The sequence below is a fragment of the Cornus florida genome, unplaced genomic scaffold, assembly GCF_030987335.1.
Source record: "Cornus florida cultivar Cherokee Brave unplaced genomic scaffold, ASM3098733v1 CherokeeBrave_3.0.0_Hap2_Chr01, whole genome shotgun sequence".
Lineage (NCBI taxonomy): Eukaryota > Viridiplantae > Streptophyta > Magnoliopsida > Cornales > Cornaceae > Cornus > Cornus florida.
Window position 1 is genome coordinate 18727714 of NW_026775571.1, and position 20464 is coordinate 18748177.

Genomic DNA, 20464 nt, shown 5'->3' on the forward strand with positions numbered 1-20464 from the left:
GCTCTGCAAATCAGACCCAAATAAAATAAGACCCAAATAAAATAAAATAAAAAATAAAGAAGAAAAAGTGTACTGTTATCGTAGATTGAGAACACCCTTGAAGACCACTTATGCAGAGAAGAGCCTTGGTGCAAGGTTCTATGGGTGTGCCAGCTATATGACAAACTCTTGTGATTTTCTTATGTGGGAAGATGATGAAGTTACCGATTACTACAAAAAAATTATTTTTGATCTTATATCAGAAGTTAGGAAGCAGTTAAGAGTCGGAGGAAATAAAGTTTAACATATTGTAAGAGAAAATGTGAAGGATCTGAACATGCATGGTATAAAAAATGCAGAGGCAACTATAGGGGAAATCAAACAATCACAAATGCAACTGTGTGCTTGTCTATTCGGTTTTTTGCCCTTTTGATTGATGTTGTCATTTTGAAAGTTGTGCTATGGGGTCAAAAATATTATTATGTGTGAAATATCAGGATGTTTTGTATTTGAATGTGATCAGTCGAATTCGTAGAATATGATCAGTTACTTTTTTGTATTTGTATTTTGCATGTGATCGCTATCTTCTTCTTTTTTTCATTTGTAATGGACAATACATTTCAAAGACAACCGTATATATAACCATCCACAAAACCAGGCAATAAACATGTACAAAAGACACCATTTAACTTTATGATAAACTACGCAATAATCCTGTATAAATGAAACCAACCATGCAATAACCCTGTACAAATGACACCAATCAAATGACAAATTCATTAATTACAAAGAAAATTTAATCGAAGCTCATTGTTTTACAAAAATGCAAGCTCATTGCCTCTACAGTCGACCTGTGAGCTTGCAAAATGGACTACTTAAACAGTTAAACCTAGCCACTTCAACCTTTTTTGCTTTATAGCTATATCCTTGCTTCGCTGGGGCTTCTCCTACTTTTGTTGCTGCCACTACTTTTGGCTTCCTAATTTAGTTGCTGCCGTTACTTTTGTTATTGGTTTCTTCAGTCCGGACATGACTTTTGCAATGGGTTTCTCATAAGCTCTACCCATGTAGTCCAAGTCAAGCTGATCGTCTCGGCATTCATGACTGCAAAATGCTCGCAGGTACCTGCAATATTAATTTTATGTGTTATCATTATAATTTATATCAAATTTGCACTAATGATAAACCCCAAAACATTCAACTTAATGAAAAGAAAAATGCAACAAGTAACAATCCTCTTCCTTTGATGCATATTATATTAATGTAGTGTATATATAATACCATTTTATAGATTAAGAGCTAAGAGACAGAAAAATTTGCCACCAATAAAATAAATATAAAACCTATATAGGAAAAGTAGCTTAAATTGCTAGAGAAACTTGGGAGTATGGTGAGACTATGACTATATTAGAGAAAGAATTTGTGAATTTAATAAATAGTTGGACTGGTAATATCATGTGTGTGAAAGCATTAAATATGGTATACAAAAGAAGAAAAATAAATATAGATCGGAAACAAATTAAGAAAGCTAATTTTAAAATTATATTCAAATAATGTTGAAGGAAATGAACTGATTTAAGAGAGATCACTAATTATAACAAAAATATATAGACGCATTAAATTAATTTTTTGCCCCCCGAAGTTTTAACTTGTGTATATACTAATCTATATATATATATATGATTTAAGAGAGATCACTAATTATAACAAAAATATACAGACGCATTAAATTAATTTTTTGCCTCCCGAAGTCTTAACTTGTGTGTGTATATATATATATATATATATATAAAAGTAATATAGAGAGGTAGAGAATAAAGAGAGCTTAGCTGTGGGAATTAAATTAATAAGCAAAAAATAATACAGTAAGAAACTTACCCATACATGAATACATCGTTGTGAGGTTTGAATTTCTTCTTGCATCTAAAACAAGCTTGAAGAAACATCCGGTATCCTTCATCCACTTTATCCTTCTTCTTCGTCTCCTTCTCCCGAACAGGTGATTCAATTGTAAAGATCCACGGGCGAGTCTCTGGCGCCGCCACAGGCACAGCAGGTGGCACCACCGTCTTTGAGACCGCCTTGACCGGTGGCTTACTATCAAGTACTACTGCCGCTGCTTTGGAAGAAGAGGCTTTAGTTTGAGTAGTAGTTTTCTTTGAACGGAGAGGCATCGGCGAGTACTCAATTGGACTGACAATTTCTCCGACGCTAGATGACCGATTCCACGTCATTACTCTTGGAGGGTTAGATTTAGGGTTGGTGTTGGAGAAGGAGAAGGAGAAGGAGAAGGATGTGTATCATATATATATATATATACATATATATATATACATATAAACACACTATGATCAGTCTACAACTAGGAGTACATCTTAAAATCCGTCTACAACTAGGAGTCTTGAAAGAGAGTTTTGAAGAGCTTCCACGAAGACGGTTCGCGCGTGATCCCACCTCCACTCTAATCTCAAAGAATTAAATACTCGTTATAAAATTTTGACAGCTGTCCCAACTCCCCTTACACTTTACCCTTTTCTTTTTTTAATAGTCTTTTTATTATTTTCCTACGTGAGGGTAGGTGATAATTAGTGTGCATCGTGTCAATTCAAAGGCATTATTTTACGTTATTCATTTAATCTTGACCCGGTTAATAATTGTATCATAAACTCTCAACACTAATTCGACCTATTTATTAAATAAATTATAAGTGTAATTCGTTTAATACCTATTTACAAAAAATATATATATATATATATATATTATCTTAATTATTAATAATACTCAATAAAATAATACATACTAAGAAAATATAAGTTTTAATGAACCAAATTATTAAATAGTTTTTAGTTTATAAAAGAATAAATTATAAAACATAAGTTTATACAATAATTTTAGAATTTTAATAGAAATTTATTTATGACACATATAGTTAAACGTGTATAAATATGTTATACGAATTAAACTCCTTAACTCAAACATTACAGGATTAACTAAACGGGTAAATCGTATTAATCCGTTTACGACTCGAACCCGTTTAAAGTCAACCCAAATTCGTTTAACTCGCGTCTTATTAACGAGTCGGGTCAATTAACTTTTTCTCAACTGGCCTGACTTTTTTTATTGTGTGTTATCCAACAACGTATAAAAACATATACCCAACAATACCCTAACATGAAAGCACTACAAACTGAAATCACAATGACTTTGCAAAAAAAAAAAACTGAAATCACAATAAATTGAAATGCAAAACAGAAAGCGTAAACAATCAGATTTACAAACATAATAATAAGAAATTGACAAACCAACGATGATTAATATGATTTACCTGATATATAGCTGCCAAGACAGAGAGACGAGTGGAGCTGAGTTGCAAAATTGAGACTAAAAAATTGCACATCATCAATGGTGAGAGATGGGAGATAATTTTAGTGAAAAAAAAAAAAAAAAATTGACAGAAAATTATGGTAAGGATTTTAGAATTGAAGAGGTGGTGGACAAAGAAGGTGGTGTAGCCATGGCGGAGTCAGCCTTGACAGGGGGTTATTGTCCCGTGGCCATGCTGACCTATTAGTTTTTATTACATTTTATCATTAGTTTTTATTACATTTTATTTATATAATACTAAGTTTGGGTAAATTTGATCCGAATAGAGCATTTGACATTTATTATAATAACTTTCTCTGAAGTTTGGTGCATGTGCGCACAATGGCTCCCTCACGTTGTATGTCTGTCAAAACCGTTAATAAAAATTCATAAAATAACAAAGTTAACCTTATTATGTAACTCTTTTTGTTGAGCTTCCACGAAAACGGTTAACGATCCCACCTCCACTCTAATTAAATATATTCATTAGAAAATTTTGACAATTGTCCCACTCAAACGCCCCATAGTCTTTTATTATTGGTTCAAGTGCAAAAAAACTCACCACACATATCTTACATTAAATAGCACGCTTTGGCCCTTCTCAACCTCTCTCTGCTAGGGTTTTACAGGACCGAGCGCTAACAACTTTCATTAACGGCTAATTAGCCGTTAATTGCAATTATTAGATTGAATCGTTATTCCTTTCTTTGTTTGGGCCTTGTTTGGGCTATTTGGGCTTGTCTCCCTTTCCTTGGGCTGTTTTCTCTCCTGTATAAAGTTCACACAGCTTTGGAGTGGCAATTCAGGCCCTGTTTGGCTGGGCTTCCTGTAGCCTCAAAACGGGCTTCCAAGCCCAAAAAATCCTTCGTCAATAATAAAGAGCGCTTGGTAGATTTTTGAAAACGAACTTTTAAAAAATCTCAGTGGTTTAGAAGTCCGATTGACTAAAACCAATAAAACATGCTTCTTAATTGACTTCCAGTAAGTTATACACTTTTTTAAGTAATAAATATAAAATTCCTATATTGTCCATTATTTAACCTATTTCCATTTCTAAATTTCATTGCAAACTTTTATGTTTCTATTTTTGTATCATCTTTTTCCTTTGTTCTCTACCCAAAAAATAAAATAAAAAATAATACTAAGCAAAATTTCACAGAATTTTATTGAAAAAAAATATTGTTGAAAAACTATTCAATAAAGGAAGAACAAAAATATTGAGGAGTTGCAGGAAAAAATACTATTGAATCCTATTTGACTTCAAAGTCGGAAGAGTTCCAAGATTTATGAACTCTCTCATCCGAAATTCAATCATATGTAGAATTCTAAATAACTTTTCTTTCTCTATAATATATATATATATATATACACACACAATATATATATATATATATATATATATATGTATATATAATTTCTTTTTTCTTTTTTGAAGGCTACTCGTTCCGCTATTAAAGTGATTTAGAGTTATAAATAAGAACAAAAATGGAATATTTTTGCTGCCATCTTTCTCTTTCGTTTTATTTTTCTTTCCTTTTCTTTTTTCATCTCTTTCAACTTCTTTCTTGTAGTCAACAAAAAATAAAATTTCTACCATGTCAATTGGGTTAAATTTGTACACCCAAATCTTCACTATACCTACATCTTAACAATTTCACTCCATTACTTTAATTATGATTTTTTTTTTTCTTCCCTTCTTTGTACATTTCAATTCAATCTTTACTATTATTCATGATTTATTAAGGATATAATTGTCAAGTTAAATTATATTAATAGTTAAAAGAGCTTCAAAAAATTTACCCACCAAACAACTTTTTGTGTTTTAAATTCATGTCATCAAAATGCATTCTTTAAAGTCGATTCAGTGGAAGGAATTTTAGAAAGTGAAAGCTACCCCAAACAGGACCCTAATGTATTACGTTATATGGTAATTAAGTAAATAGATATCAAATTGATATTATAGTCAACTTTATTATTATGATAATTATCATATTGGTATTTAATTATTGGATAAGTATTTTATTTTTTTTTTCTACTTTGAAACAACACGCATAATGTTTATGTGCGCAAAAAAAGCTAAGAGAGAGAAACCAATTTTTACGCTTGACTATTGTCCAGAGTTATAGTCTAGCACATTGTTCATTCCGCTCAATGTTTGGCTTGATCTTTACTAGGTATACTGTCATGGATCGAAATATTTATATTTATATTTATATATATATTTTATATTTATTTATGCATTATGAATATGTGAAAAAAATAAAATTTTAAAGAGTTTGGAATTCATATTTTATTTGTGTATGCTTAACGTTTGCACGAATAATTATAATTTTTACATCCCTAAGTACATCTCAAAACTCCCCTCATCTCTCTGTTTTTTTCTCTCCCCCTCTTATATTAACTCTTTTTTAACAATCCACATCACATTCTCTCTTTATATATACACCTATAAGGTGTACTTGATTTGAATATACATATATAATGAAACTTCAACAGAGGCATGAACGAGCTGACAGATTATCATGTCGACTGACATTCAAAACTTTCATATTGGCATTCGACAAATCCTTTACTTTTCATAGCTAACATTTACTTGAGTGAGAGAACTAATAAAATTGTGAATCTGAATAACTTTAATTACTCTCCAATTATTTGCTTTAATTGATTGGAGTTTTAATTTCTCCATGAATCAGAAGATAAAATAGATTTTTTGATGATTTTTATTTTCTCTCTAACCAAACAAAAGATCATGGTTTTTTCTTCAAATTGTAATTGGATTGATGAAATGAATTGCTTGTAAGAGGAAATTTAATAAGAACAAAAGAAATTTATTTATATGGATCCGTGGTGGTGGATTTTCATCCCTCCAGACTTTTTTCACTATTTTATATATATATATATTTTTTTTTATTTTTTTTTTATTTTTTTTTTTTGTGCTATCTGCAATTTCTGGACAGATAAAGGAAGAAATAAGAGAAGATTAAGGAAGAAGGAAGAAAAAATAAAAAATTCAAATAACAGTAAACTTATGAATGTAGGAATCAAACAATGGAGCAAATTTTTTTTTTTTGAAACCTTATGAAAATAAAAGAAATAACAAACAAAACAATAAACCAAAAAAATAATAATAAAAATGAAAGGGAGAGATAGAAAGTTGGGTGGACTATCAGGAAATTTCAGTTCTGAATTTTTGTCTCCGAATTCTTAAACTTGATGCGGCAACGGCGCCATTTGATGAATGTAAATGTCTAAAATAACCGTCGTCGTTCTTCTAAACTTCATGCAAAAATGATAAAAACCTGCAAATACTTGATAAAAATAATATAGGATAAGCAGGGTCGAACCACTCTCGAGTTAGATTTCGAACTCAAAGTCAAAACCAAAATCTATGGGATGAAAAAGAATATTTTAAAATAATTTCTTGAACTTTTTAATTATGAAATAAAAAATAAAATAAAATAAAAATAATATTAAACAATTTTTTTGATCAAATAATGAAAAAAGTCCAAGGGATGAGAATCCTCCACCACGGATCCATATAAACAAAAAAATTTTGCTCTTATCAAATTTCCTCTTATAAGTAATTCATTTCATCTATCCAATTATAACTTGGAGAGATGAAGAAAAATATATAATTAAATAACACTTGCTTATATATGAGAGAACATTTTTTATTTAATGTGATGTATTTTTAGTAAATAGAAAAAAATATTTTTCGAATTAACATTAATTGGCAAACACGAGGAATCCTCCTTCTATTTGATTTATCAATCTAAGAACATAGAATGGAAAAATAAAAGACATGTTCTACAGAGGAAAATTAAAACAAGAAATGAAAGAAATTCAATTACATGTCAGACATGGTGCCTTCATCTTTCCCTCCGAGATGAAATATTTTAAGCTAACATATTAACAATAAAATACAACATAGAAACAGAGATGTTCTTCGTTGAATAAAAGAAAGAATTACAAAGAAAAAGAAAAATGATGCAATACAATATAAAATTTCTAACTCTAACTCTTATTTTTAACCCCCTACCTCCTCAGCGTCCTCAGCCGAGGCCATATGTCGAGGCTGTTGTCTTTGCGCCTTTTCCAGCGTCCTCAGCCGAGGCCATATGCCTTGGTAAGGCTGTGTTTTGGGCCTTGAGTGGCAATTTTATTCCAATTTGGTTTGAAAGTGACTCACTATTTGTTTGCAAAGCAGTGTTGGGGCTGTGCCTGTGCCATGGCTGTTCCAAAATTCAGGCTATTGTTTATGATATCATGTAGGCCTCTAGGACCTTGGCTTCGGACTCTTTTAGCCATTTTTTTTTTTCCCGATAATTCTTTTAGCCATTTTCATTGCACTGGCAATCAAGTTGCTAAATTTTTCCAAACTAATTATAATTTGTTTCCAAAAATTGAGCCTAGCAGGTTCTGATTTATACCAAAACATATTCTCACTTCTTTTAAGCATGTTTTTCCAAAGATATCGGAATCAGAAAACAGAAAACAGAAAATACTAAATTAAATGCATAAGCACTTGCCCACATCATTATTAAATTCAAATAATTTACTTGAAAGTCCAAACCTGTGGACAGATTTTTGGCCTTCACGCTTGTTGAACCTTTTTTTTGGTAAGGAATGGGCATTAAAGTCAACCTACTGCATTTTGAGAGAGTGTTGTAAAGAGTCCCACATGGAAAAAAAAGTGAAAGCAGCAATGGTATATAGAATCCAAGCCTAACACACTTGGCCACGACCTTACTTGAACAGGATCTGTTCTATAGGCTCGTACCTCTGCATCCTTGATTACTAAGGAGACAGGAACCTAAGTCTGGTGGATGAACCGTGACTGCATGACCAGAGCGTGATTAATAGCTCTGTGGTTCGATGGACCATTAGAGCAGTAGAGGATCGTTCCCAGTCAGTTCCATCTGGCTGGGGTGGTCGTGCAGTTGTCTGACAGACTACCCAAAATTTTTATTTTGCTCAAAATAAACCGGGTTTTCGGGTTCTAAGACGTTCATACAAAAATAAGAAACCATTGTAACACTCAAAACTGAGAAATCATCCAAAGAACAAAGAAAATTGCATCCAACCTCACTTGTCCGACCTTTGATTAAACCACCACTGAAAATGCTCACAATAGAAACCGAAAATCATATATTACTACTTACTAGACAGGTGTCATATTAGGATAGAGCAATAGTGTATTCATTCCTAGATTAGCATACTCACCAGCTTAGAATATCCCTGTAAGGAGGTTTGCAGCAGTTGAGATGGCTGCACCGGTAATAGCACCCTGCACAATTTGCTCATGAGAAGAATCATCGGACGTGAGTGCCATCGCCATACCCGTAATAGCTCCCGCTACTGCACTGTTTTTCTGCACCATATAAAGGAAAAGCAATAAGACTAATTTAGGCTACTGAGAACATGAGGCAGCTGCTCTTCACAGAAAGGAATACGGTTCTTGGCATAAGACACGATTACGTCAGATTATGTCGCTTTGAATGGTTGATCAACACAGTGCCACCAATGAGTTGGTGTATTTGAGTCTTTCTTTTCTTTTTAAGTATAAAGGTCCGCTTTCATACAACACAAGATAGAATTGTTGGCCACTGAATAGCAAAGCACAACTCTTTCTTTGCCTCCGGTTAAGCCGTTTAAGCCCTTTATTACAAGGCGTCACAAAGTCCTTGCCTTCCACCTAGGGATGGCAATGGAATGAGTTCGGGGTGGGGGCTCGCTTCCCCAATCCCAGCCTATTGTTCATTTCCTCTGCACAGTCATTGCCCAAAATTGTTTAGCAGACAACCCCACCCCCCTTCCTGTCACCCGTTTAAATTCCCTGCCTCACCCCGTTTAAGTTCCAACTCAAAAAAAATTCTTAATTTTTCACTCATATTTAGGAATATAAACCAAGTAAACCTCCTTAGAAAATAACACTATTGTACCAAATTTACCAAATAAACATTAACATTCTTCTAACAAGAAGAGTAATTTTGTACACAAAATATAAGAGTGAAATAGTATTTTTCGCATTATAAACTGAGCAGGACCTTCCCCTTTCCCTGCAAGCACTCGCGCAAGTTTTCACTATAAAACCCGTCTCCGCTTAAAACCATTGAACAGGCCACCAAGACAATTTTAAACGGGGCAAGAAGGAGCGGGTGCCCAATGAGGCAGACCATTTTGCAATCCGTACATCCACCTATTGTTTCAAAATAAACCTAATTAAATTAGGCCATGCTCGGGCTAAACAGCAACCCGAATGGGAAACTTGGGGCCTTGACTTTTACTAGCCTAATAAAGGGAGGAGAGGTTAAAATGAGAGTAGTGTTTACTTCACGTAGGAACCGGATAAATAAAAGTCACAATTAGAGTAACCCTTCTACACAATATAATCAAGATTTTGTTAGAAATTTGCTAACCATATACCTTAACAGTAAGTAAATAAGTAAAGAGAAGGCAAATTGCAGTTCCTAACTTCTATCATTTTTGTATCGCAACTGCATAATTGTTGGCTTGATTGTCCTGTTAAATTAACTAAAAGGACCTTAAATCAAAGGGAAAAACGAATAAATTCATGATATTAATGTAGATCCTGACAACACTCAAGATGGCATTGTAAGCACAATAAAGAGTCATGTATGCATCTTAAAAAGGAGCCAAAAGAGATCTCCTAAAGATAGAATCAAAACAAATATGCAATGTTTGGAATTGACCTAATTGAGATCTACAATGGAATTTTCCGTGTTTAGGAGAACTTTCTCCTTCCATATAATCCCAAAATGCAGCACCATTAAAGCATGAAATTCTTGAAATAAATATGATACATAGAGAGAGATGCAAAGGAAATTACTATCCATAGAAGTCCAATTCTTAACAGAAGTATGTGGCAGCATAAGAGTATATCACTTCATTGATGACTATGGTGGGTAGCAGCATAAGAGTACATCACTTCATTGATGACTATGGTGGCTTTTCCACTTAAAAAATAAAACATAAGACAGATCGGGGAGATGAAACGTAGGATTTACCCAATCATGAGTCCCACGAGCCTCCTCTAGCCCATATGTGAGGCCCGAGTACATTCCAGCTGCCAGTCCTGCAATGACAACAGATTATTAGCTCCCTAAACACTTCCATCCGCCAGGCCTGAGTTTATTGACACATACTTTCAGACTTTGTGCACAAACATCATCTCACTGCTACCTAAGTTCATATCTCAAAGAATTAGCCGTCGTTTAAATGCCCAAAAAAACTATATTCTAAAGCCCAAAGAAAGAAGAGTGCATTACGTAGATAGCTAACATAAGATCGCTAACATAAGATCAATACCCAAAACCTCTAAAAGAAAAACAAGGTCCCGAATTTTGTTTATTTACAGGACCAAAGAAAAATCAAAGAAAATACGAACTTCAGCCATTTGACTTGGTAGCCATAGTTCAATGGAAATATATTCCGCCAGATTCTTACTATAGACTTCAAAAATAAACAAATGCTATTCGGGAACATAGAACTTACCCCACTGTACAGATTCTCTTCCAGTGTTCCTTACCTGAAAATCGTTGCAGTAAGATAAAAATTACAAACAGAACTGAATCACAAAAGTGAACCACAGCGCAACAAGAGGACCTGATAAAAATGTCTTATAGGCATGTGAACGAAATAAATTATATAACCATCTGGTGGGTCATAGTAAGGGCAATAAAATGGTTGGGTGCTTCTTCTATTACAAATACTTCCCAAAAACTAAGACTGGCATTACTGCAATCGGTAATTGTTAGTGTTGGTAACCAAGTTGAAATCGCATTTACAGCACTGGTAAGGAGCTAGAACAACATTTTCATGGGTTGTTGCTGTTCTATCAGAACACTGTCATGGTTCCAAAAGATATATTACCGATCTAGTTACATAAGAAATTAATCTAATGCAGTAGGTTTCGAACGTACCAATGCTTCAATAGACTTTCTGTTTGTTTCCCCTGCATTGAACATGAAAAAATAAAAATAAAAAATAACACTAAAAAGACAGCTAACAGAAAATCCTTCAAACTAATTGAATTACATCATTCAAAAGTGGATAACACATAATCGGCCGGAATAGTGTGCTACGTTTCGTAGCCGAGCATTCCATCCCTGTAACTTATGTAGATGAATTGTATGTTTAATCTCTCCAGAAAACCAACAGCGGGATTAATTGTATCCTAAATTCAGAAATGGTAGCCTGTTTTAACAAATTCATTAAATGAAATCACATCCCCCAAAGTTATAGCAATTGAGGCATTTATGTCAATTATTCACCCACTATGCAGCATTTTGTACCATTGGACTAGATTCCCCTGCTGCTATTAGTCCACCCAGTGAAAACTAAAGACACAGGACAACCACCTCTTCGAGGTGTTGGTCCAGGCCTAATGTTGCAAGATTAAAGGCGAGAAAATGAAGGGCTAGCTGGAAATTTGTCAATCTAAACCCTCCAGGCTCTCTCTTTAAATTGAAAAATACTCGAGCGCTCCTGAATCACCAACTGATTGATTAAATGGTGACATATATTGATATGACCCACGGAAGTAAACGCATATTTTATAGAACAATGATATATCCTCTAAATTCGGAGGAGCAAATGGGGAACCAAAGGGCTTCCCCGTTGCCTCCCGCCTGAATGTAGCTCCCCATTTGCTCCTCCAAATTCAAAGGTTTTACCATTTTCCTTTTTAATATGATTGGTTGATGAAATTGGTGATAATGGAATAATCAGCTTTTTGTCTAGTTTGTTATAGTACCTACCTGTATATAAACATTAATAGCCGAATACATCCCATATCAACACATTGATTCAGCAAATACAAAACCACTAACAGTGTGTGCGTTTGGCGGCAAATGCAATAAGCTGAACTTTATTGAATTTTATCTCATAATAGAAATTTCCTGAAAAGCTAAATTAGAGTATTGGATTTTACCATTGATGGACAAGTAAAATGGCAATTCCTTCCAAGCAATGCAATATATTCCTAAGGGAAGTGTGTGTATTATATACATACACAAACATATGTATATGTGTGTGCGTATAACCATTTTCTTCTCATAAAATATACACAAACACATGGTATATGTTTGTATATATAACTAAGGGCCATTAATGAATTAATTAATTAGGAAAAGAGGAGCTAGCTAGGTGCGTTGTTTGTAGCAAGCGTACCTCTGAGGTCAGGAAATCGATGCTTCTTGTTCTTGCTAGGGCTATCTGCACCTGATCATATTCGAGTCCAAACAGAATTCATTGTACAATGAACACATTAATTAATTAATTAATTAATTAATTAATTATATATATATATATACAATCATCTTCTCACCTTCAACAGTCGTGAAATAAGCTTCCCGCGACACAGCCTGAATCGCTCCAATCTGTTAAACAAATCCATGTTTATATAGAGAGAGACACACACAATGTGTACAAATTGTGTGCTTCATCTAAATGTTTTTGTGTGTTTGTTTGTATTCATGTATACATAGATCGATATAAATATATATATATATATATGTATGTATATATTACAGAAGCGGCTTTGACGAAGCTTTCGACGATGCGGTTGAGGAGAGGGTGGCCGAGATCGAAGAGACTGCCCTTGTCCAAGCTGCGAAGGTCATTCAGCAGTGACCGGCCTTGGCTTTCCAAATTGCTACCAAGACTATTCATCTTTCGTTCTCTTTCTTTACAACCAAACAACAACCTACAATAACACCCACCGATATATATATATATATATATATATATATATATATATATGTATATGTATATGTATGCAGAGTGTGTGAATGTGTTGTGAGTGCGGTAGAAGAAGAAGAAAAGAAGAGGATGGTGGTATTGACACGTGTAAAGAGTTTCCTTACGTGTCCAGTTTAAGTAACGAGAACGCGGAACTCGTGGCCGACTCTTAGGATCTACTCTGCCACGTGGCATCTGCTACGTATGATCCAGGTCAAAAGTCTCTGGATCATAATCTGCTGCAACGCTGGTGGGAGGATTTCACTGCAACCCTATTGAACCAGTGCCAATTATAAATCAAAAACTTGCACCTTTTACTTCCTATAATAAAAAAATAAAAAGGGAGAGAAATTAAAAAGGAAAAATAATTTAACTAGCAATTTTTTTCTTTAAATGTTAAAGATGACATGGTCTTTTTCTTTTTTTAAAAAAAAATTAAGCAGTTCATGCACACACACTAACATACTAGATTAAGAAAGCTTATTTTCTACAACTTTTTCTTTTAACTAATTCCTTACTCTCTGTGTGTGTTTTTTTGTTTCCTACTAAATTATTCAGATGTGTTTATTTGATAATTATGTAAATCCTTTGCCACAACTACAAACGTACCATTTAGATAGATCCCACTAGAGCACACTAATAATTTTTCCTCAACACTTGGTAAATTAATTCAGTAAAAATTCTTAATAAACTAATTCAACGAGTTAATCCACTAAATATTAATAGATGGAAACTATTTAATAATTTTTCCTTAACACTTGGTAAATTAATTCAGTAAAAATTCTTAATAAACTAATTCAATGAGTTAATCCACTAAATATTAATAAATCGAAACTATTTAATAATTTTTTCACAAATAAGGACTAAAAAGCTCTCGAGACCATGGTAGGACGATCTCAAGGGCTTGCCATCTTGCCTTTGTCTTGGGACTTCGAAAAACCTTGAATAGGAAGATGAAAAGTTGAAAGGTAGCCTAGATACTGAAACCCTTCTAATCACGTTGAATGCGCGATGGTTGCATTTATTGCTGACTTAAGGTTAACAAGCCAGGCCTATAATGGGATGGCTCAAAGACTATTGTGACCCTCTAGATTCCAAAGGAGCATCATTGCCTACTAGAATAGGTAAGGACTGAGGTGTGATGGCTCAAAGACTATTGTGACCCTCTAGATCCCAGAGGAAATTATCATTGCCTATTAAAATGATAAATGTAAATCAAATATGAATAGACGTTTACCACATTTAAGACATATTGCTTGTATACATGAGGTGTTCCTTTTAAACAAATGTAATCAATCATTTTCTTTGGATGGTTTACCATCAACAAAAATTAGTGACTTTTTATGCATAAAGAAAAAACATAGCTGCATCAAAGTGAACACACGGTTAAGGAATTCTTAAAAAAAATGGAATTTTCCACTCAATATAAAATAATACAAACAAAACCACTAATCAAATATGTACTGGTAAAGACAGCCGGGTCAGTTTTAAAGATTCTGTTGTAATCTTCCCATACCTTTCTTAGGACAGCCTTGCATTTTTCAACTGATTTCAACAACACTACTCTACTGTTATCCATCAATTGTACAGTACTGTTATTCAGAACGAATTTTTTGCCACATACTCCTTGAGTATTATTCAAAAACTTTCCCCAAAAATTTATAACCTAATATAATAAAATAATAAATATTAGTTGTTGAATTTTTTTAAACCATAAACCTGTCATGGAGGGTAAAATAAAATTATTCAAATAAATCTACTCATCGGGCTCGAAACAAGGTTGGGTACGAACAAAGTTACCATGTCACATTGAAAGAGGTCTTGACCATACATCACCACCAAGATTTCACTGATAAAATGAATGACAAGTTGTAAAAAAAATTTAAACATATAAGATACTTAATGTTGTTCAAAAAAATAATAAAATAAAACTAGAAGTATCAAAATAATTTTTATCACTTACTAATTTTCATGGCCAATAGCTGCAACATAACTTAACAATTTCCTCTGCTCTTTTTTTAGCCGAATATTTTTACCATCTTCAATGGCCAATGAGAGAAGGAATATGGTCCAGGCTTTAATATCCTAGTGCCTCTTCCGCACTTTTATTTTCAGCAACTTCAGAGTCTGATATTGCAATTGCATATTTGGATGGTGTACCACTTCACTCAAATTCTATGTTGGGAGGGGATTCGGTAACTCTTTCAGGTACGGGAAATGTCACACCAGGGATTATCAAGACTGATACCTGAGTTATGATTAGAGGGATTTAGGAATTTGTATGAAAAATATTATTTTTTACACTTCAATCACCACAACAAACTTAAGCAGATCACCTGTTATAAAATTTTCGTTTATGTTTTTTCTTTTCTTTTTTGGTCTTTGTGCTTTCTTGGTATGCCTACGATAGCAAGCTTATCTCTTACTTCTTGGGTATGGTTGCGATACCAAGCTTTGTCTCTTACTATTTTCTGCATATGGCCTTCCTCTTTGTACTTAATTTGTATGTATTATTAAAACTGCTTAATGAGATAATCTAATTATACAAATCAAATTTTTAATGTCTTCCCTGCTTCTAAGCCTTCTTAGATTTAGCGTCTTCCCTGTTTTTAAGTCTTCTAAAATTTTATTTGTTGGAAATATTTAGCGTCTTCCCTGCTTTAAGTCTTCTTAGATCATGTTAAATTATTTTTCTCTAACGGGCTAAGTGTCCTTGTCAGTTCACCACCAAGTCTTCCAAGAAATTTTTTTATGTAACTTGCAATGAGGCAACATCCAAAGAGAACGCAAAAAGATCTTCCAAGAGCTTCTTATCACTAAAGTAAGGGAAAACTAGTATAAGGGAGAGGTGAATAAAGAGGGAGAGCTTTTAATAGTACAACCCAAATTTGAATCCTTAAAGTACAACATCTAAATTAAGAGATAACAGTAAGTTTCAATAAAAAAAAAAAGCTTCTATTCTGACTCAAATTACTAAAAAACAAATGGGCTACAATGCCTTCTGCTAATACTCATATGTTAAATAATCTTATTATGAGAACTACCTAGTCAATATCCTAAATAAATTGTTACAATATTAAGGACCTGTCATGATCATAGGACTTTGACAGAAGGTTTCGTTGTTATATAATGTCATTATTCTTAGGTTTCTATTTTCTACTATTATTTAAAAATTGGAATAATGTAAACTGTTTTTTAAGTTACCATAACTAATATACAATAATAATCACAATGTAAGCTTAAATATACAATAATAATCACATAATAGCTAATAAATAACTAAATCAAAGCAAATAAAAAGTGAGAATCTTACAGGAACACTAGTGAAAACAATATCGTTCTGAACGGCCTTTTGATCCATAATAAATCTCTCTTCCCTATTGGGCATATCGAGGCCATAATACATCTTAAATAGTCCACTAATGGGTATATCCCATGTGTCGTCATCATTTAGAGGTGCATGTTGTTGCTCACCAATTGTGTCCATCTCCTCCCAAACAAATTGTTCCCCCTCACATATGTAAATGGGGAACGCAATGTTTTCCTTCATGCATGTATCTTCATCATTTAGAGGTGCATGTTGTTGCTCACCAATTGTGTCCATCTCCTCCTCAACAAATTGTTCCCCCTCACATGTGTAAATAGGGAAGGCAATATTTTCCTTCATGCAAGTCTCTTCATCATTTAGAGGTGCATGTCGTTGCTCACCAATTGTATCCATCTTCTCCCCAACGAATTGTTCTCCCTCTCATGTGTAAATGAGGGAGGCAATGTTTTCCTTCATGTATGTCTGTTCTTCGTAGTTCGACACATCTTTCCCCTCAATAGAACCTTCCCCTTCCCCATCACTTTCACCAGTGCCCTCCCCATTCTTCTTACCAAACACTATTGGTCTTTTCTGGGAACAACGCTGCCTCAACAAAGACTCTAGTCTGTGAAGCTTCTTTTTTGATTTTTTCGCATTCTGTATTATTTCCATCTGAAGATCTTTGATGTAATGCTGCATAAAGAGACCATTGAATTAATTTTAAATTGACAAAAAAATGTATTAATAGTTTGTTAACGTAATTGAATGTATTTTTACCTCCAACACGGTGTCCGAACAACTATCATTGTAGGACTCAGACTGAGAAGGGGACAACTCATGTAGAGATGGGCTAACATTAGCATTCCTGTAATATAGTCTCGGCCGAATTGTGGTCAACTTTTTTTATGTTATAAAAACATAATTAGTCAATCTTCAATTATGACCAAATGTCATTCTCATATGTTGAACTGCATATTGTACAATTAAATATACATAATGCAAATTGTAGGTACAATGCAAATAAATAAATTTTATTAATACCTGACCATATCCAAAACCTCCCATCTCATGCTCCCATCTTAATCGTTCACATACAAGGTTCGTGTCCCAAAATCCAAGGCTTTGGGTATCTTTAGTGTCATAACATGGGTGTTGCACTTCACATCTTATTAAGTAAATAAGCTGAATTTCATTTAACAAAACATATGAGACATGATTAATATTAACAAATAACGTCAGTCATAAAATGAACTATCTAGTGTAAATATATCTTTTAATTTATACCTGCAATAAAATCACGAATCCAATGTACATTTGTTTCCCATCCCCATCTTCGGGGGTTTTCAACGATTTCACCAAACAATTACGCACATAGGTGCACCAATTGTAAGATGTAATTGCATTCACATCTTCAACAGCTTTTCATAAGCCTACGTGTGCATGATATTGTCCATTCGGAGAGAGTACAGCTGCACAAGCAAATAGTACAAAGGCTCTCTTGAAATCTTTAACAGCCTCCAAATTCTTTACCCTATCCATCAGTTGGTCCACATGCATTTCGTTATCATTGCGATACCCACCTTCGTCTACCCAATCAGAATCAAAATTTTTACAAATAGGCACTGGGATAATGCCGGCAGGTTTACCAATAATGGACTGGACATCAATTGCATTAATGAGCAGATACGCATTCTCCTCTTGAAGTCTAATCCGACATTTTTGCACTTCAAAATTTTCTACCAAGTAATTGAAGATTTTAGTTGATAAAAATGAATATTTCAGGTTAAGCATATTGCCAAAACCAATATCCTCAACATTGTTCCTCTTTTCCTCTTTCAGATTGGATACTACTTCAATGAATTTCGACAAAGAGCATCTATGCCACCCAGCTTTTAATTTGAACTCTTCATTCTAAATTAAAAATAAATTCTTATTAACAATCAGGCATTATATGTCTTCAAACAAAATCACATCTCATTTAAAACATTACCTTATTTTTTTTGAATTTTTTTCTTTCCCGTCTCTTATCCATTACAACCCTAAAAAGATATGGTTTTCAATTTGTAATAAGAGGTAAAGTTATAATAATTTTTTTTTTATAGATTGCAATTACTCAACAGTGTCCTGGCTAAAACATTTATCAATTACTCCAATCCTGAAACACAGTAGAAAGCAAAGAAGAAATAAGTTAAGCAGCAAGAATAAAATGCAATGCATGGAAATCTTATAGTAAAAGTATCCTATATTTTTATAATTTTATAAACATAATTTAAAACTTAATAAGTGTGTAATTATTGCAGGAATTCATAAATACAATTAAAGATATGAGTGTGTGCATAAAATGTAAACATTGCCATGCTGGTCTCCTACATCGAAATTGAAAGTAAAAGTAAGGGCAAGCTAGAAATGCACTCTCACAACTCACTAAGAAGCCAAAAGAGTACAAACTTACCACGCTGGTTTCCTACATCAGAAACACCAGCCACTTGATTTTACCTTTGAACTCAACTTTAGCCAGACACGTACCCTCGAGCTCTATTCTTGTTCACCAAATCTGTCGCCAGTTAAGCAAACCCATTAGTAACTTTTCAAAGATAATCAACAAATGCTCCAAGAACAATATAAATGCATACATACAGTTCTAAGTCCCTCAATAACTTCAAACTATAATAAAAATTCAGAAATTCTCTGAAAGATCTTCAATAACATCCTAATAATGCGTATGTGTATCACAGAAAGGCTAAGAACCTTTAATCTTTTCTATGTATCTGTTTTTTTTTTTTTCCCAATTATAAGACCCTATAGGCCTAGAAATACTTCTCCAAGTCTTAGAATGACTAGAAACGAATCTGAAAACTTTGGATGAGTTTTGGATTGTTCAAAAATAATTCGAACTTAAAGACGTCATATTTCCAATCTAGCCTATAAGACCACCAGTAGACAATTATGAGCATTAATGCTCCACTTTCTAGAGTGTTATCTTGTATTTAAAGTTGGACATTCTTCAAAAGTTTGAGAAATAATCTGACTTGTAGGCTTAGTTGAGGGCCAAATAAAGACGAAATTGATCGACTAATATACTGTAAGAAAACATATTGAATTACTTTTTGGATTTCTTTTACAGGTAATAATAGCGAAATTCATCTTTGATAGTGATAAAATTCATTAAAGAACATGCAACGGACCCTCCTCATCCCCTAACTACAAATGTAGGCTAAGCGATGTAATCTTCATATATCTCTATATTACATCCACAAATTGAAGATTGTGCCAGAATATTATCCAAAGCAAAAATATCATTAAATAATATCATAGCACCTACTAACTACTGTGCGTGGAACAAGCTATATCCATAAATACAGATGAGCAAAGTCATAAACTGAAGTGGTCTTTCATTGCAAAGATATTTTCTCAAGTCAGGTACCGCTTACAACGGGAGCAATAATGGCAATCCGAAAAAAAACCCCAATACTTAGTTGGGCTAGACGATAGTAAAATTGATATAACTGCTATAAATGGTCCGATACTGAAGAAACGAGGATCTACTTTAGATAGAAGAAGGTTCTCATTGTTGTACCGTACAGAGGTGCCTCTTAATAGAACCGGGCGAGTTGGCTTTTAACGATTGAATAGGAGAGGGGATTTACCCCACTTAGAACAGACGGGAAAAAGAAGCGTATTGAAGTTTGATTTTGACCTAACACAAACCAATCAATCTTAGCTTATGAACGGCATACTCGGATATTTAACCTCACTACTTTTGAAGATGAGAAAACAAACCAATCTGGTCAACCTTGTCTAATGAGTGGCGTAGCATGAAAAGACAATACAATGTAGAATTACATCTACACAATTCTTCAAACGGCATTGATCTTGTAATTATAATGGCGCCCCAGGTTTTAGAGTTTAATAAATATCACATCATAAACACTGAATTTTCGTGCTAAAAATTTTAACTACTTTTCAAGATTATAATGTACAGTTGTTTAAAAATAATAAGATTACCCTAACGCTAAATCAGAGAAAATTTGGCCTCAAATCCACCCACAAAAA

At 33.5% G+C, this 20464-nt stretch overlaps 2 protein-coding genes and 1 non-coding gene across 3 annotated transcripts; 1 reads left to right on the forward strand and 2 right to left on the reverse strand.

The window, feature by feature from the left end:
• Positions 1–763: 763 nt before the first annotated feature.
• On the reverse strand, positions 764–2552 carry LOC132311812 (uncharacterized). Its single transcript, XM_059810302.1, has 2 exons — positions 1858–2552; positions 764–1104 (listed from the first exon to the last, which is right to left on the reverse strand). Exons 1-2 carry the CDS (start codon positions 2211–2213, stop codon positions 945–947), a joined length of 516 nt encoding a protein of 171 aa, XP_059666285.1. The 5' UTR covers positions 2214–2552; the 3' UTR covers positions 764–944.
• A 3790-nt stretch (positions 2553–6342) lies between these two features.
• On the reverse strand, positions 6343–13047 carry LOC132293347 (outer envelope pore protein 16-2, chloroplastic-like). Its single transcript, XM_059790794.1, has 8 exons — positions 12895–13047; positions 12692–12743; positions 12535–12585; positions 11286–11317; positions 10858–10891; positions 10371–10438; positions 8566–8713; positions 6343–6650 (listed from the first exon to the last, which is right to left on the reverse strand). Exons 1-7 carry the CDS (start codon positions 13033–13035, stop codon positions 8570–8572), a joined length of 522 nt encoding a protein of 173 aa, XP_059646777.1. The 5' UTR covers positions 13036–13047; the 3' UTR covers positions 6343–6650; positions 8566–8569.
• Positions 8083–8296, forward strand: LOC132284616 (small nucleolar RNA U3). The gene has a single exon (XR_009472324.1). It is a non-coding gene; the product is annotated as a small nucleolar RNA U3 (small nucleolar RNA).
• Positions 13048–20464: the final 7417 nt, after the last annotated feature.

Excerpts from the sequence above, each read along its gene's own strand:
- LOC132311812 (XM_059810302.1), bottom strand. The coding sequence starts at position 2,213 with ATGACGTGGAATCGGTCATCTAGCGTCGGAGAAATTGTCAGTCCAATT. Across the intron at positions 1,105-1,857 it reads AACGATGTATTCATGTATGG|GTACCTGCGAGCATTTTGCA; the intron begins GTAAGTTTCTTA and ends TTAATATTGCAG.
- LOC132293347 (XM_059790794.1), bottom strand. The coding sequence starts at position 13,035 with ATGAATAGTCTTGGTAGCAATTTGGAAAGCCAAGGCCGGTCACTGCTG. Across the intron at positions 12,586-12,691 it reads TTATTTCACGACTGTTGAAG|GTGCAGATAGCCCTAGCAAG; the intron begins GTGAGAAGATGA and ends GAATATGATCAG. Across the intron at positions 8,714-10,370 it reads CTCGTGGGACTCATGATTGG|AAAAACAGTGCAGTAGCGGG; the intron begins GTAAATCCTACG and ends TATATGGTGCAG.